General features: G+C 43.7%; 1 protein-coding gene across 1 annotated transcript; it reads left to right on the top strand.

The window, feature by feature from the left end:
* The first annotated feature begins 1,091 nt into the window (after window positions 1–1,091).
* Window positions 1,092–14,017, top strand: SFXN4 (sideroflexin 4). The gene is made up of 14 exons (XM_055813731.1): window positions 1,092–1,351; window positions 1,504–1,569; window positions 3,469–3,543; window positions 4,434–4,460; window positions 4,571–4,625; window positions 5,399–5,424; window positions 6,845–6,895; window positions 6,980–7,045; window positions 7,161–7,229; window positions 8,512–8,602; window positions 10,124–10,239; window positions 11,194–11,279; window positions 12,341–12,455; window positions 13,662–14,017. Exons 1-14 carry the CDS (start codon window positions 1,313–1,315, stop codon window positions 13,737–13,739), a joined length of 960 nt encoding a protein of 319 aa, XP_055669706.1. The 5' UTR covers window positions 1,092–1,312; the 3' UTR covers window positions 13,740–14,017.
* Window positions 14,018–16,309: the final 2,292 nt, after the last annotated feature.

Here is a 16,309-nt window from a genome sequence, read left to right as displayed (position 1 = left end):
AACTGCAGGGCACTGACACACTGATCTTTCATCGGCTGTATCTTTCACAGCATCAGAGTGGCTGGGGTTGGAAGGCACCTCTGGAGCTCATCTAGTCCAACCCCTGCTAAAGCAGGCTCACCTTGAGCAGGTTGCAGAGTTGCATCCAGGCAGGTTTTGAATGTCTCCAGAGAAGGAGACCCCGCAGCCTCTCTGGGCAGCCTGTGCCAGTGCTCCGTCACCCTCCAGGTAAAGCTGTTCTTCCTCATATTCAACAGGAACTTCTTGTGCTGCAGTCTGTGCCCGTTGCCCCTTGTCCCGTCACTGGGCACCACTGAAAGGAGCCTGGCCCCGTCCTCTTGGCACTCGCCCTTGAGATGTTTGTAGGCATCGACGAGCTCCCCTCAGCCTTCTCTTCTCCAGGCTAAGCAGCCCCAGCCCCCTCAGCCTTTCCTCATACGGGGGATGCTCCAGTCCCCTCACCATCTTGGTACCCTCCGCTGGCCCCTCCCCAGCAGTTCCCCGTCTCTCCCGAACTGGGGAGCCCAGTATGGACCCAGCACTCCAGGGGCGGCCTCAGCAGGGCAGAGCAGAGGGGGAGGATCACCTCCCTCCACCTGCTGGCCATGTTCTTCCTCATGCCCCCCAGGGTCCCACTGGCCTCCTTGGCCACAGGGCCACTGCTGGCTCACGGGCAACTTGCTGCCCCCAGAACCCCCAGTCCCGTCCCCGCAGAGCTGCCCCCCAGCAGGCCAGCCCCAGCCTGTGCTGGTGCCTGGGGCTGTCCCTCCCCAGGGGCAGGACCCTACACTGACCTCTGTGGAACTTCATCAGGTTCCTCTCTGCCCAGCTCTCTAGCGCGGTTCGGGTTGGAAGGGACCTTAAAAGAGCATCCCGCTCCACCCCCTGCCACGGGCCGGGACACCTGCCACCAGACCAGGCCGCTCCCAGCCCCATCCAGCCCGGCCCTTCGCTTCCCTCAGTCACTTTAAGCCAGTGTGGAGGCCGCAGGGGGTCCCCGCAGCCCTGCTCCTTGGCTCCGTGCAGGGGGAAACCGCTGGGAGGGGAAAAGGCGATCGGGTCTTTCCGAAACCGGAACCGCTCCCCGCCGCCCCCGGCCCAGCCGACAGCTGCCTCCCGCCGGCTCCTTCCGTCCCTGCCCGCCTCCTCCGCGGCAGCGGGAGCCCCTCAGGGCGGGAAGGTCGCGCACGCCCCAGGCGCACCCCGCGGGAGCCGCGGCCGGGCGGGATCGCGGCGCTGCGGCACCGTGCCCGGGCGGAGCGTGCAGCGGCCGGACCGTCCCCCGGCGGCGCCTTTCCGGTGCCGCGGCCTCATGGACCCCAACCTGCGGTTCTGGAGGGCGGAGGGGCAGGTGAGAGGCCGCGCGAACCGGAGGGGCTGGGACGGGACGGGACGGGACGGGACGGGACGGGGCGGGGCGGGGCGGTACGGTACGGTACGGGGCTCGGGCGGGCTGCCTGCCTGCCCCCGAAATAACGCCTCCCTGACTCGGGTCTCCGGCAGTCTTTTTTCCAGAGGTTTCTTCTCTGGGTGGATGTCTTGGACCCCCTGCTGCTCCTCAAGTCCTCCGTGAGTACCGTGCCTCGGCCTGGCCGCCTTTGAGTGCCGAGCCGCGGCCGTGGTGACGGGAGGGATGAGAGGGACGGGGGTGCGGGGCGCCGGGGGACCGGGCACCCCCCCAACCCCCGGGCTCCGGGGCTCCCACCGAGGGTCCGGGCACCCCCCGGGCTCCGGGGCTTCTGCCACCGGGGCTGCTGCCTGGTGGCCTTACAGACCATGGCTCTGCTGAGGTGTGAAGTAACAGCGTTACATGGCGACTGGGGAAAAGCTAAATACATACATATATACACATATATATGTATGGGAGACAGACATATGCGTGTATGTGCTTTTATGTATAATTACACGAAACAGGGCATTTCTGGCCACCACCATTTCAGCCAGCCTGTTTGGACCACGGCTGCCGTGCCAGCAGTTGAGTTAGCCCAGTTCAGAAGGCCCCAAAGACAAGGGAGACAAGCAAGGAGCTGGGCGTATGGGGAGCTGCGGCAGCCCGGCACGGGACGGCATCGCCCGGCGGCACCGCAGGCACCCAGGATCTCGGCCGGCCACGCCGCGTGCCCCTTCTGGCCCTGCAGCATCACCCAAAGCCCATGGGGCTCTGGTTCCCTTCCAAGTGGCTATACTGAAATTAACATACTGCAGCTAACTCCCTCAGAGGGAGCACAACGGATCTGTAGGCTCTTGTTATGCCAGAGAACAATTACTACAATTTTAACATTAATTATTGAAAGTGTGATGCTAGAGACATTGTTGGTCATAAAGCGTAGCTTCTGAATTTCAGGAACTGTCATGACAGCAAGACTCTGAGAAAGATGTGCTTTTCTGTCAGTCTGCTTCTGTACTGTTTTGTCTGGGGTGACAGAGGAAAAAGCACAGCATGTTGTATGAGAGTTGGCTGGTTGGTCAGTATGTTAAAGGAATTTTTGCTGATTTTTCTTTTTGAGGGGAAAGCTCCATTAAAGCAAAGAAAACACTGTCAAAATGTGTGTACATGAGATATTCCGTTGTCACCTGCAGAGTTACTGTGTTTTGTGTATTCATCTATATATATGTGTATATGGTATGAATACACATCTCTATATATTTACATGTACAAATAATACAATTTAGTAAATGTGCTTTATATATCTGTAAATGCAAACAAGAAAATTTTATATTACGTTCAGGGATTTGGAGATCTGGAATTAGTTCACATCTTGAATTAATATACACTGTTGCAAACAGAGGTGTACCTGTTGAAGAAAAGTCAAATCATCCCATAAATTCTCCTGAAAGGCTGTTTTTTATGTAGACTGTGGATACCTACATGACGTTACAGTTTTATTCTCTTTGTTTAAGTGTACCTGTTTTCTGTAATTAAAAGCTTAAGCCGAGTTTAAAGGAAAAGTGTACAATCTAGAACTTGATCACACATTTGTGAACATCCAGGAACATCTAGTGATGTTGTGACTCATTTCTGGTAATTTTAAAAGTCTGGTTTGGAATTTTGTTTTCAAATAGTCATCTAGGTGCCTGTGGGGATATCAGATGGCTGCTCTGGCAGCAAATCTTTGAGTTTGCCAGCGCACATGGGTAACTCTGAGTACAAGATTAACACTCTTGAATTCAGTGAGATTTTGCCTATGCTTAAATTTCCAGTGCATTTGTGTATTGGGTTGTAGGATTAATACTTAAAGGGACCAAGGGAGCCTGACTAATCTAAAATAGTTTCTATGATGGTGAATTGGTTGTGTCTCTAGGTGTATTCTTGCTTTCACCGCTCTGGTGAGGGGCAGGTGTGTTATTAGCTTGACATTGTAGGTTTGTATTTAGAGTGTTTTATAAGTGATATATTACACTTCAGAATATTGAAATCTGAATTATTTTTTCTGTTTGTTTTGGTGGTGTTTTTTTTCTCAACTATAGGATGAAATAAGAAGCAGCAGGTTATTCATACAAAACAGTGGGAAGACCCTAAGTGAGCCTGTACAGAATGATCAGGTATTTTGGAGTGCAGTTTATGGAAAATGGAGGGGTGTCTTTTCATGGCCGAGGTGGTTGATATTAACATAAGAGCTAGTAGACTGAATACTGAGCTTCAGATACATTACTACGGAGTTTTTTCTGATCTATGAATCTAGTAGGAATTTCTTTGGATTACTACTGACTTAAATTGCAGTATTATCATCCTGAAGAATGCGAGGCCATGTATCATGTAGCTGAGGTTAAAGGAAGTTCTTAGATCACTCTAGGAATCATTGCTCTAAGCTTGTCTGTCCTCAGCTGGGATGATACTGGTAGGTGATAAATACACCAAATGCTTAACGAGCTCATTTTGAATCTTAGATGTGGCATCACCATACGGAGGACAGGTTGGTTTGGTTCCACATCTCATAAAACGAACAGCAGCAGTACTTGGGTGGGAAATCTACTCAGAAGATTGCTGGAAGTAATGCTGAACCCTTGCTTCGTTAAAAGGAGTCTTTCTTTTGACTCACTATGCGCTGAGCTCTTCCTGTTGCATTTAGTACCTTGCGTGTCAAAGTCTGAAGGGAGAAATAAAAACTTCTGTGATTTCAGAAAAGCTAAATCTTAACATAAGTGTTTAGGCATGTTCTGTTTTAAAATACCTACTAGCTTAACTTTTTTAGATTAACTTTCTGTTCTGCTGTAGTGTGTGCTTTGGTGCTGTTACACAGCACATGGGATGTAAGTTATATTCAACAAGGAGTATGTGGAGAGAAATTTGACGGGAAAAAAATTAAAGGGATGTATACATATATAGCACTTTACATAAAGTAAGTTATTGGGGAGGGGGGGAAATTCAGAAAAAAGATTTTACTCAATCTCTTCTGAAACCTGACTACTAACCTAATTTTCAAATTGTTTAGACAAAAAAAGCCTTCCTGCTAAGCCTGGTAAGTTTACAAAATATTTATAATTTTTTTTTTCCTTCTTATTTAAGTATCGCAAAGGTTGTCTAATTTGCCTTTTCTTCTGTTGTTGGTTTTTCTTTTTTTCTTTTAAGTCCAGTGTACATCCTGATACAGACCAAATAATTCCTGTTGTGTTTAGACCTCCAGGTAAGTTGCCTTAAGAGAAGTTTTATGTATGTGACTGAAGCATCAAAGGGAAATAGCTTATAGTAAATAACCGCTGTGATACTCCAGCAATACTCTTCTCCATATAGAAAAGCAAGTAGCCTGTTAGTTGCATTGTCATATCTGTTGAAGATTGATTTATTCCTGTGGTCCTGTTGAGCAATTTTTCCCACAGTTTATCTGCTCATCTAGATGGAAATCGTCTGACCAATCTGTTTCTTGTCACTGCAGAATGGGTTCCAAAATCCCTCCACGTATGAAACAGTCTATGTGAGCTACGTTTTCACTTGATGGATGTGGCTACTGTATGAATTTACTTGCTGTGGTGGCAGATTAAGTCTTCTTGGGGTGTTGTTTAGGGAGCCAAGACAGCACAGGTTGTTAATCAGATACAACCATACTTGGGCTGTTTACTTATTGTCTTGTGTAATCACTTAGAGCTGTGGCGGCTCTTTTTTTTAATAGTGTTGAATTTCCCTTTGAAACTCAGCTATATCGTTTCCGAGTAGCCACACTGAGTGGAGTTCACAAGGGCTCCTTTTGGCTATGAGCTATGACCAGGTATTCTGGCTTCCTGAATGAGCAACGAGAGGCAAAGGTTAGAACTGAAGTCCATGGTGATGGTGGTTTTTTGTGGGCAGTGTTTTACTTAGAGCTGAACCTAGAAGGGGGAAGTTAGAGGAACTTTCTGCTCAAACCCATCCATCTAGACTCACAGCAGTTACTTTGACTGAAATAGTTTTCTTTCTTTTCAGCCTTCCTGCCCTTATCTCTTCCATTGGTGAGTAATCATGAAAGATGGCAGTGTACTGCAGGGCTTACATTTTTCTTAAGGCATGGGTTGGAGGAAGGGAATAGAAGGTTTTAGGCTTCTCTGTTGTATTTTCAGCACGAGTTTTTTAAAGTGGTATCTGTTTTATGAGGAGTACCGAGAAACCTAGAAATCGAGCCCTTAAGGAGTCCCATTGGAAGTCCAAACCTGCTAGCTAGCTTCCTTCAGCAGTATTCAGAGAGATCATTCACATCTGAAGGTCAGCCTTCTGATGCAATGTGAAATTCACTCAGCATTGAGAGCAAGGCCTGGTTTTGGTCTGTTTAACCTCAAAAAAACAGAACTACAGTAGGAAGGACTCAGGGCCTTGCATTCTGTGTTTCAGACTCAGAATGTGATTTTTTTCTTACATACATTGTGCATTTGCAAGTAAGAAATGGTATTTTCAAGAAATTACAAAAGATTTAAAAATAAACTCTTGTTATGGGGCTCAAAAGTTGCACAGTTTTGTTTCATATCATTTATAGCTGTAATTATATGCTTGTTTATTAATTTAAATGTGTTTGTCTTTGGTTTTGGCCTGTGAGTATACATATTGAGGTACATTGTTCTGATTACAGCATGGACTTACGTGGCACTAGTAGAAAGAATTAATTTAACAGCCATCAAGATTTTTATTATAAAGAACAGTAGCAAAATGAACAGAAATATTTCCTTTTGATATTTACAGCTTAATGCTCTTCCATAGATGTGGCTAGATTCAGCGCTGCATTAATAATAAAGGTAGTTGATCCACTAATATTATATGAATTACTGATCCTTCTTTAAGGCTTTGGACATTCCCTGCCCTCCTCTTATTCAGCATTTGCCCTACCTTGATTGACTCTGTTCTTCTCCACACCTTCAGCTTGGTAGGTCAGACCTCAAAAAAGGCTACAGTTTATTAAAACTGAAGTTCCTACTCACTGTCTGAATTTGAGAAGGAGTTGGGAAGTAACTATTAAAATCTTTGATCTTAGATCAGTTAGATCTAGTATTTGTACCCCTGCTGTACAATCTGACCATTTCTCGTTCACTTCTTTAATTACATTTTTATTACCTTAGTTCTTTTATGTGCATCTATTTAAGCTTCTCAGGTAAAAATGCAGTTTTTAGTTTGGGTCAGAAAGCATCTTGCTCAAATATTCTTGCACATAGTGTTTTAATCACTGTGTCTCTGTGTTTTATGTCGAATAGAGTGAGTATGTCACATCTGTAGCAAGAAAGTCTGTTAGCCTAGAATCAAGGTAAATGGTTTTGGGTGCTGACTGGAGCCTTTGACACTGCTGCAAATAGCAACAGCAGTTCTTTTCATGCTGTAGCCAACCACGGCTCACCAAAAACTTACAGACTGATCAAACCTAATTTTCTTGTGGGGTTTTCCTCTTAGGTTATTACTTCATCTCTGCAGCTCCACGCAAAGCAAACTTTTTTTTGTCAGGTAATTGCCTCTTTCTTTCTACATTTATGCGTCTTCTAGTCTCAATCCCAAATTCAGTTTTCTTGTAATCTCTTGTTTATGCAGTTCGTGTTTCACGCATATACCACAGGATTCACCCTATGCAATGGAAATGGTACCTCAAAGGTTGAAGTATGTGTTGATTTTTATTTTTGAAATCATCTTAATTGCACAAGACCGTTCTGAACATGATTTACAAGTGTTTTACAAAGGTACTTATGTAGTGTGTTTCTTCTGTCTGTCTTAGGACTACTCGCTTCAAGAAAAGCAGATCTTCTGTGGCTTGGGAGCAATTTCCTATGCAGCGTGTGTTGGTGTATGTATTTGCTCAATGATTGCTTTCCTAATAAGCTCTCCTGAGAAGGAGTAGGTGCTGAGATAATCACACCGCCGGATACCGTTCAGGATTGTGGTCTATGCTCTACTCTGATGTCTTGCCCCAGAACTGTTCACAATAAGAATTTTCCTAATCATCTATCAGCCAGTGCCTTGCTTAACTTCCTCTTCTGTCCTTTTCTTTAATATTCTGCAAGCTTAGGAAATGGTTAGTGACAACAAATGGCCAGGGTTTACAAACACAGAGTAACCCACTGGGTGGTTATAGTTGACTTTTGATGTGGTACTGTGGAAGATTGGTCTCGCTATAAACAAGTGGTAAAATCTGGAGGTGTCTGTACTGGATAGAGTTAGCTCAGAAGCCAGGAACAGCATAGCCATGAAAATACTGCACTGAATGCAGGTGGGTTAGCCTTCCAGGAGGGCTAGGTAGCTGAGGGCTACCTAGCTAGCTCTGTGCTGCGCTGGAATAAGAACTTGCGGTTTCTGGAGTTTGCTACATCAGAATGGGCTCTGGTATCCTCATGACACTCATTGCAAGTGTAGATGCCCCTCTAAGCATTTTTTCACTCTCCACACTAAACAGTGATATTTATTAACCTTCTGGCAGAAAAATATGATTGTTCCTGCTTTTTTTAGAGGGACTTTCACCCCTGTCTGCTAGGCAAAACGGTTGGACCAGCAGTGCCCAGGACTTGCAGTGGTCTGGGGAGGCAACTAGGCCCGTTAGGTGAATGTGGGAGTTTATCCCCTTTGTCCTCCAAGGGAGGCTCTGAGCACTAGCTGGTGTCCTGGCCATTTATTCCAAAGTGAAACTTCCTGCAAGTGTATTATGGGAATATAGGATTGGGCTTAAACAGTAGAGAATTGGGAACAAATACACAAGTAAACCTGGTTTCCTGTTTGAGGGAGAGAGCAGTATATGACATAAGGCAGTTGGACGGATGTTCAAAGAATATTAGTCAGAGGTAATAGTTTTCCTTTTTCTGTCTTTGTATTCACATTGCTGCTGTCCTCTGTGTAATAATGTTTAATGCTTTTTTTTTTTAATCATATGTTGTATTCTTACCTAAGAGTGATTACAAACACCTTAACTAGAGACTGTGTATTTTGTTGGAATGTTAAAACAAGGCATTTGTTTATTTTTATAGGTGGCAGCTATTTACTAAGTCACAGATTAATTTTCCTAACCTGTTGCGCTACTGAAATGCTGCACATTTTTTTTAAAAAAAGAGGGTGCCTGTTTTCTTCCAATGTCTTAGGCTGTTCCTCATATCTTCATGAATCGTTACACATTGAAGAGTCCCTTAACGCAGCTCATCGTCAAAAAACTTGTACCAGCTCCCCTTCTTGGTGAGTAAAAAGAAACTGTACATCATGCAGTTGGTCTGAGGGCCATTTGCTACCCCCATGTGACTAGAATTTCCTTGCCGTTGCACAGGTGTGGTCTTACTGTTTCCTAGCTTTCCTCTCTGACTGCTTTTGCTGGGTGCTGTCCTTTCTATGTGAGAGTAAACGCTCACTGATGTGTGTAGCTGACCTCTGATTCTTGCTGGTTTTTAGTTTTAGAGCTGCAGAGTACTCTTCTGACCTTTGTATGCCTGACATGCAACTATTTCTTCAAAGATATCCAGGGATGCAGTTGGTATTTTTCTTTGGCTTGCACATTTATACCCAAAATCATATAGACTGCCAGGATGGACCAGGAGGGCAGTAGCACCAGAACTGACATGACCTTGTTTGGCACATAGATGATACCAGAGTGTGACACAGGTCTAGGTGTGCATTGGCATAGCTCCTTGTTGCACTAGGACAAGTTTACTTGATGTCATTAAGTGTTTTTTTAATGTCATTAAAGAAACTTCTGGCCTTTCCTAGGGGAAACTGGTAAAATTAAAACACGTCATCTCTTCTGTTCCAAGTTATGCGAGATGACTACCCAGATCTGAGGACCTGCATTAGAGCTTTCTGACTTTTTTTTTCCTTGGAGCAGGTGTTAAAATGTGCTTCCGTTTTCTTAAATGTAGAAAAAACCCTGCAGGTAATTGATAAATATCAGTCCAGCATTTGAAAAGTATTATCTATCTGTTACACTGATGTCTTTATTGAACAGCCTTGCCAAAAACTAATAAAAAGACAAATCTACTACTTCAAGCAAGGTCAATTTGCCAGACTATACCCTGTTATACCTACACCTCGGTCTAGAAAAGAGAAAGGAAAAAACCAGCTAGATTACTAACTCCCATTTGGTATCGTCTTTCTAAGTGCTAGTGGTTTAGGCTTGTTTTTTTTAGTGGCAGACTGTGACGTGAATGTTTTCAGGTACCTTTTAAAACTGGGTCTGGAGGAGACTGAAACATTCTCATCTAGGATCCAGCTGAAGCACTGTCACTCGTACCGGACACACAGCTGGGCAGACAAGTGCCATAATGGAACATTTTAGAGCCAGTGCTCCCCCTGGCACCTTCCCTTTCAAATCAGAGATGCAGCCTTTACTGGAAGTCTGTTCCCTTCAGGATCTTTTCTTCTGTGCTGGATTTTGCACTGACCAGTACAAAACCTACCTACAACACAAATCCCTCTGTTTTCTCTTAAGAACAAAGTACTTGTGATTTGAGCTGGATGGCAGTGATTGAAAGCTCTGAGTCCATAATGACAAAGCACCTTTTAGGATTGGGGCCTTAAAATCTTGCTTAAGCTCCTGAAACAGTGAGATCCCAAAGAGATTTTTATGGGGCAGTCGTCTTCAGCTGCCAGGTTATTCAGTTGTGAACTGTTGAACTGGAAGTGGAAAATGCACCTAATAATGAATTTTACTATTGAGATAGTTTTTTTTTTAATCTTTAAAAGCAAATATCCTCTTTAACTGTGCAGGCTTGATGACTGCGTTTACTGTGGCAACAGTGAGAAGCCCGGAATTTGAGAATGGAATTGAAGTGATGGACAGGAACGGCAAGGTTGTAGGAGTATCGCAGAAGGCTGGTAAGAAGGTAGGCAAGGGTGTGGAGGTCTCTTGACTTGCCTTTCATTCTCTGCTAAGAGCTGGATGTGATTCTGAGAGTAGATAGTTAGATATATTGAAAAGAGGTAATATCAGATCAGGTGCTGAATCTTTGGGTAGGCTTGGACTAGATCTTAGGAACCAGGTTTACAACCCTTGTGTCTGCAGGGGTTGGGAGCCTCCCCAGACCAATATTACTGAGTGCCAGAGTTGAGCCACTGAGACACCAGAGCAGGCATTTCTGCTTTCTCTGGTCACCTCAGAAGGAGACAAGGCTCTTGGACCTTCTTCTTATGGAACAGCTTGGAGAAAAGCCCTGTATTGTACATATCACGTGCACCTTCTATAGTGGGAATATTATTTAAAGGCTGTGTCTGTCAGGGTCATTTTATCCGTGGGCTCCAGGTGCTGACTCTGTATTTGCTCCTTGCTTTGCTTACCAGCATTCACTGTAGAGCCTGGCACAGGAACTACAGCAGAGTCATATTTTACTTGCTATCAGTGACCCTCCTTTTCTATGCTGGTGTCCAGAGTGGAGGAAACAGCTAGATATGAGCATAAAGATTTGTGGACAGCTGGAGAGAGAACTTCAGATTTAACACAGGGTAGTCAGGATGCCCAGAAGGTATAACCATTTGGAAGAAGTTCAGCACAACTTAAAAAAAGCAAGCCTCAGCAAAATTATCATCATGGTAGGAAAACTTGATATGACATCAGTAGCTTCACCTCCCTTTTAAGGTATTTCTTAGTCACAAGTGGAATATTTGCCACTTGTAGGAGTTCAGTTTCCATTTAAGAAAGAATTCCTCTAACAAATGTTTTTTATCCCTCATTAATCTGTTGCTTGAAACTCCAGAGTATAAAAGTGCTCACAGAAGCATGCAGCATTCAAAGCTGCACAAAACACTGCTCTAACAACATTTATTTTTCTCTCTCCCTGGAGGCCGTTAAAGAAACAGCATTGTCCAGAGCAGTCTTGTTTGGGACAACGTTCTCCCTGCCATCTGTGCTCACATACTTTGTGGAAAGGTAGGAGGTACTGCAGAAGGGCTGGGGGTGCCTGGTCAGTGTGTATTCTGGTTTGCAACCTGCCTGTTACCACTTGCCAATTTTTTCTTGGGTTTGCAGTACTACTTGCCTCGGTAGAAGTGATTATCTGGGAAGTTTCTGTTGAGCTACTGTGATTTATTTAGATAAGTAAATGAATCTGGTTAGGGCCACATCCATGCTTTGAGGGTTTGCAGGAAGTTGTGTAAAAACTATGAGGGTTTCCTCTCTGCTCCCCCGCAGGAAATGTTTATGCTCTCCTGACAGGCTGTTTTCCAGCACCTGGGTTCCCTAACTTGATTTGAGTCCCAGTGTTTGGTGTCAGGGTTGTTCACAGTGCTTAGCCTAGCTTAGATTTGTTATTTCTGAAGAGGTGATATGGCACTTGAATTTGCAACTAAAACTGGATCCCAATTTACAAATAGTTTTCCATATATTTAAAAACGTGTTCTTGCTTTTGCATTTAAAAACCCTGTATCATAAGAAGCATTCATTGCATGCTTTATGAGAAAATTCTTACCCTGTCCCGAGCTTTTGGTAGGGATCGTCTATGTCATGTAATTTGGTATCGCCTAAATCAATTCCCTATTCTCCTTTTTTAGTCAGTTTAACCGACTTCTGTTACCAGAAGACATAAATGCAGATGTAAGATAAAATTTTAAATATGTAATAAATTTTTGCACAATGCAAAGTAGGATTGCCAGGAGGAACTAAATCTGAAAGGAAAGAGGGTAATGCAAGAAAAACTGAGGCACTTTAAAGCACTAATGCACCTTCTTTTGTCACTTTGATCTTGCTGCTTATTTTCTTAATCTTGGGCTTGGAAAATGCTGCAGCTAAATAGAAAATAAGGGGAAAGAACAGGAAGCTAGGAGTAAGAATGTAAGAAATAAAGTAAGGAAACTCCTTTAGGATTCATAAGCCCAGGTTACTACTAATTTCAGTGCAATTTTAACCATTAAAATAGTAGCTAATGCTGTTTGTCTCACTGTCGTATTATTTTTTGAGCCCAAACTGATTTACTTCTTCAATGTCTTGGACAGAGCAAAATTTGTTAAAACTCCACGTGCTTTGGCTTCAGTGAGAATGGTTATGATTACGTCAGTACTAACAGGGATGCTGCCAGTCTCGCTTAGTATGTTCCCGCAGTGTGGGAAGGTAAGTCCTTTCATATGAATTGATTTAGGCTTCTTTTTATATTAAATAGTCATTCCAGAAATCATTCCAGCAGTCTTAAGGCTACACAGAAGAAAACCACTAGGTTTAACATGGCTATGCATCTAAAACAGGCAGTGGTGAGGCTGCTTGTGAAGGCCCATGTACTAGGCAGAGGCCTACAGGACTTTCTAGGTCTAGGCTGCATTATGTGTTATTTATATTTACACTTCAGTGTAGATGTATCAGATTTTCACAAAAGCCTGAAGCAACAAGGTCAGGAGAGCCGTCTTAAACATCAAAAGCAAGGTTTTTCCAGCACTGTTTTCAGTCCCGCTGGAGAAAGGAAGGATGTAGATGAGAATTTTTTCTTTCACACAAAGTCAGCATGAGCTCATCACAGAGATAGACCAACCCACATGCGACATCTCCTCAGCCTGCTTTGCTGAACTGTGAAGTGTAATCTGTTCTCTGGGAAGGTATGCCATCCTGGTCGGTTTTACATGGAGGATGTAGCCCTTGAACCTTGGGCTTTGAAGAAAGCCAAGTGAGACAGGAGCCTGGGGTTCCTTTCTGCATTTATTTCCTCTCCCTTATCAGCAGTGTGTGAATATTCTCAGAAAAATCACAGACTGGGCTCTTGCCGTTTTTAGTGGTTTCTTTTATTTGCCTAAACTGTCTGGCACTGCAATCTCTTTTTCTAGATTTCTTAATCTCTTATGGCAACAAGGGTAAACTGAGGGGACTTGTGAGAAATTATGTACTGAAGTATGACTGGTTGCTTCCCTTTGAGCTTCCCAGTTCCCAGAAGTTCTCCTGGGTGAGTCACCCAAATGTATTTATGGTTGGGCTTGATGATCTTAAAGGTCTTTTCCAACCTAAATGACTCTGTAGTGAATGGAGATAACATCACTAATGCTCTACTTAGATCCTGGGAGTACCTGTAATTTCAAGTAAAACTTATTTCTTCCCTTGTCCCTGCGCTTCTATATAGAAGATGTCAGAGAAGGGAAAAAAAAAAAAAAGCAAGCCCCAAAACAACAACAAAAAACCCCCTCAAACCCAAATAAACAAAGAACCCAAAATCCCATGCAGTCTTGCTTGTGGATGCAATATTTCAGTTTGTGCCCAGTTCAATGCAGTAAAAAGAATTTAACTTATACTTACCCCAATATGGTGGTGGTGATTCCTGTTCTCTATACATTGCAGATAAAGCGAGCAGACCTTGAACCGGAAATTCTGACATCTACAGAAGAAACAGAGTTATTCTACAACAGGGGAATTTAGAGATTTGCTTTAATATATAAATTCATGTTCGGATTGAAGTGAATTTGGAATTCATCAATAAATTCAATTGGCACATGTAGCTGATTGAATTGTGAAATTATGGTGGTGTATGTATCAGACTTGGTGTACACAGCCCACGGGCAGATACGTACACATAACTGAATGCTGTAAATGATCTTTGTAGCAGAAAGCACTGTAACACAGCATTTGTCACAAACCATGGTCTGTATGCTTCCTCATGTGATTGATTTCTTAATTAAAAAAATATTGAATATAAAGGCTTGTTCTTGTTCTGCTGCTGCAGCTTTTGACATGCTGCTTCCCAGGAACACAGGTGGTGAAGGCATTAATATCAGCAGTCCTTTGGGTGAAGCTGGTTCTTCTCAGAATACTTACTTTGTATGTTCCCTTGTGTTTAGGAACACTCATTTCAAGGAAGAGGTACGAGTGAGGTAGCCATTAAAGCAGTAACAGACAAAGGCATTCTGATGGCAATAATAATATTAACTGGTTAAATTTAGTTGTTTAAGAAACATTCAGGAAGTGGTGCCAGACTTGGCTACGAAGTGATTTCTGGCTTTCTTGTCATCCTGGATGGAGTTGAGAGGCCTCCTGCCCCTTGAGCTTTAGAACTTGGTTTTTACACTGAAGCCACTAGGAAATCCTGTGGCTTTCTGGTACACAATGAAGAATCCCCACTTGTGCACATTTACAGTATTTATCCAAGTAAAAGAGCTGTCTTTTGAGATGTGACGTAAGGGTTAGCCTGTTGAGCAGTGTGGTGATAAATGTTGCTGATCATACAAAAATTCAGGGGACCAGGACTGTCTGTGAAGAGCTGCAAAAGAGCTTACAGTACCAGATGTAGAAACAGGTGAACTACCAAATAGGTAAGTTAAAAGTAATGAGCTTGACAGAGGTGCTAAATCCAGCTTCACATCTGGGCTGTGAGCTGACTGTTAACACTAGGAGTGGGATTAAGGGTGGGGGCAGATAGCTCAACATGTAGTTGAAATTTGAAGTTCTGACCAAAGGGCATTACGGATACTAAAGGCTGACATGAATTTAAGAGGAGAATGGGCATTTCCATCAAAGGGAACCCACTGAAGGATACTAAATTCATGGAAACTACACCAGCAAAAGCAGTTTGTAAGCTCCGTGTGATAAATATCTTAATTTGCGTGCTCTGACTCTCTTAGGGGTGTCTGGTTTTGGTAGCTACTGGGATATGACATTTGGCTGAATAAATCTTTGGTCTGGCCCAGTACAGCTGCTTTCATACAGCTTCCTGACCTGCCACAAAAATAAAGATCAGACCTTCTGGGGAACAAGGTAGAAAGAAGCTCCACAAGTCTGGCAGGAGACCCCGTGGTTGTGGGCAGGGGTCATAGGAGAGATGGCTGTAAGATCACTGAAAATGTTATGTGAGGTGCTGCTAAGGCTGCATGTGATAAGAATAAATATGCACTAAATAATGCAGTAATCACTTTCACATAAATAATTTCACAAGTACAGAATCCAAAATCTGCCATAATTCAACTTTAAGAGTGCAATACACAGGTCACTGCTCTCCTGTTGCTGGAGGATTAGATTTCTTTTCACAGTGTGAGGGAACTAATTGTTTCCCAATCCACTCCATCCCAACAGGAAGACAGCAGCACAGAGCAAAGTAAGGAAAACCAGTAGGCCTGGTCTCCTGCAGGAAAATGCTTCCTGCTGTGCTTCTGGCACTGAACAAAAGCAGGAAGTAGGGGGTTGAGTTTAGTTTCTTGTTTGAGTTCTGCCTTTTTCAAGCCCTCCTCTAACAACTTAATGCAGGGAAGGGTCAGACAAGGCAAGAGGACAAGTAGCAGCCCATCCTAAGGACCTATAACTTGAGGGAAGCATGCTGTAAAGCTGTTCCAGGAAGACAGTATGGCTACTCTAAGTCACCGAACCTAAGAGAGGCAAAGGGTTTGCACTACTCCACTGGAGGAGCGGTAAATTTTTAAAGGCTCATTTACACCTACTGAATTCAACAGGGATCACTTAGCCTTGCCTTTTTGGGTCCTGTTCTTAAGTACATAGTAAAATCCCATCAGGGTCAACAACACAAAGCCAGTTGTGCTGTGTCAGATCAAAGGCCTGCCTTGCCAAACATCATCTTCAACAGCAGCCGAAAGGAGACACAAGAAGGAAAGATCACGCCAGTCTCAGCTCTTCTGAGCCGAGAGGACACAAGGGAGAAGGAGGCTTGCCCTGCTCTTTTCCTTAGATACCACAGGGTCAGGCAGAACAGGATTACAACTCAGCCTGCCTCTCTCCATCAAGTGTTTGTCTCCTTCCAAATCTTTAACAATGGTGGCACAGCTAACATCCTTCAGTTAAATTCTCTAAACTCCTGTTTCTCTATTAATCCTATTTCAGTAACATACCAAAGGCAAACTCAGATGCAGTCTAATTCCACTCTCAGTAAACATTAATTGGCACTACAATGAAGACCCACACCTCTCCCCACTCCTTTTTTTAAACATAATTTAAAAATGTCTAAAGTAAATGCTAGTTACGTGAACCACAGTGGGAGCAAGGGG

Source organism: Falco peregrinus, chromosome 1, assembly GCF_023634155.1.
Source record: "Falco peregrinus isolate bFalPer1 chromosome 1, bFalPer1.pri, whole genome shotgun sequence".
Classification (NCBI taxonomy): domain Eukaryota; kingdom Metazoa; phylum Chordata; class Aves; order Falconiformes; family Falconidae; genus Falco; species Falco peregrinus.
This window is presented reverse-complemented; position numbering and strand designations above follow the sequence as displayed.

What these genes read in the sequence shown, in the direction of transcription:
- SFXN4 (XM_055813731.1), top strand. Translation starts at nt 1,313, where the DNA reads ATGGACCCCAACCTGCGGTTCTGGAGGGCGGAGGGGCAG. An exon ending in TGTACCAGCTCCCCTTCTTG is followed by an intron (nt 8,603 to 10,123) that starts GTGAGTAAAAAG and finishes TTAACTGTGCAG; the next exon opens with GCTTGATGACTGCGTTTACT. An exon ending in CTCACATACTTTGTGGAAAG is followed by an intron (nt 11,280 to 12,340) that starts GTAGGAGGTACT and finishes TGTCTTGGACAG; the next exon opens with AGCAAAATTTGTTAAAACTC.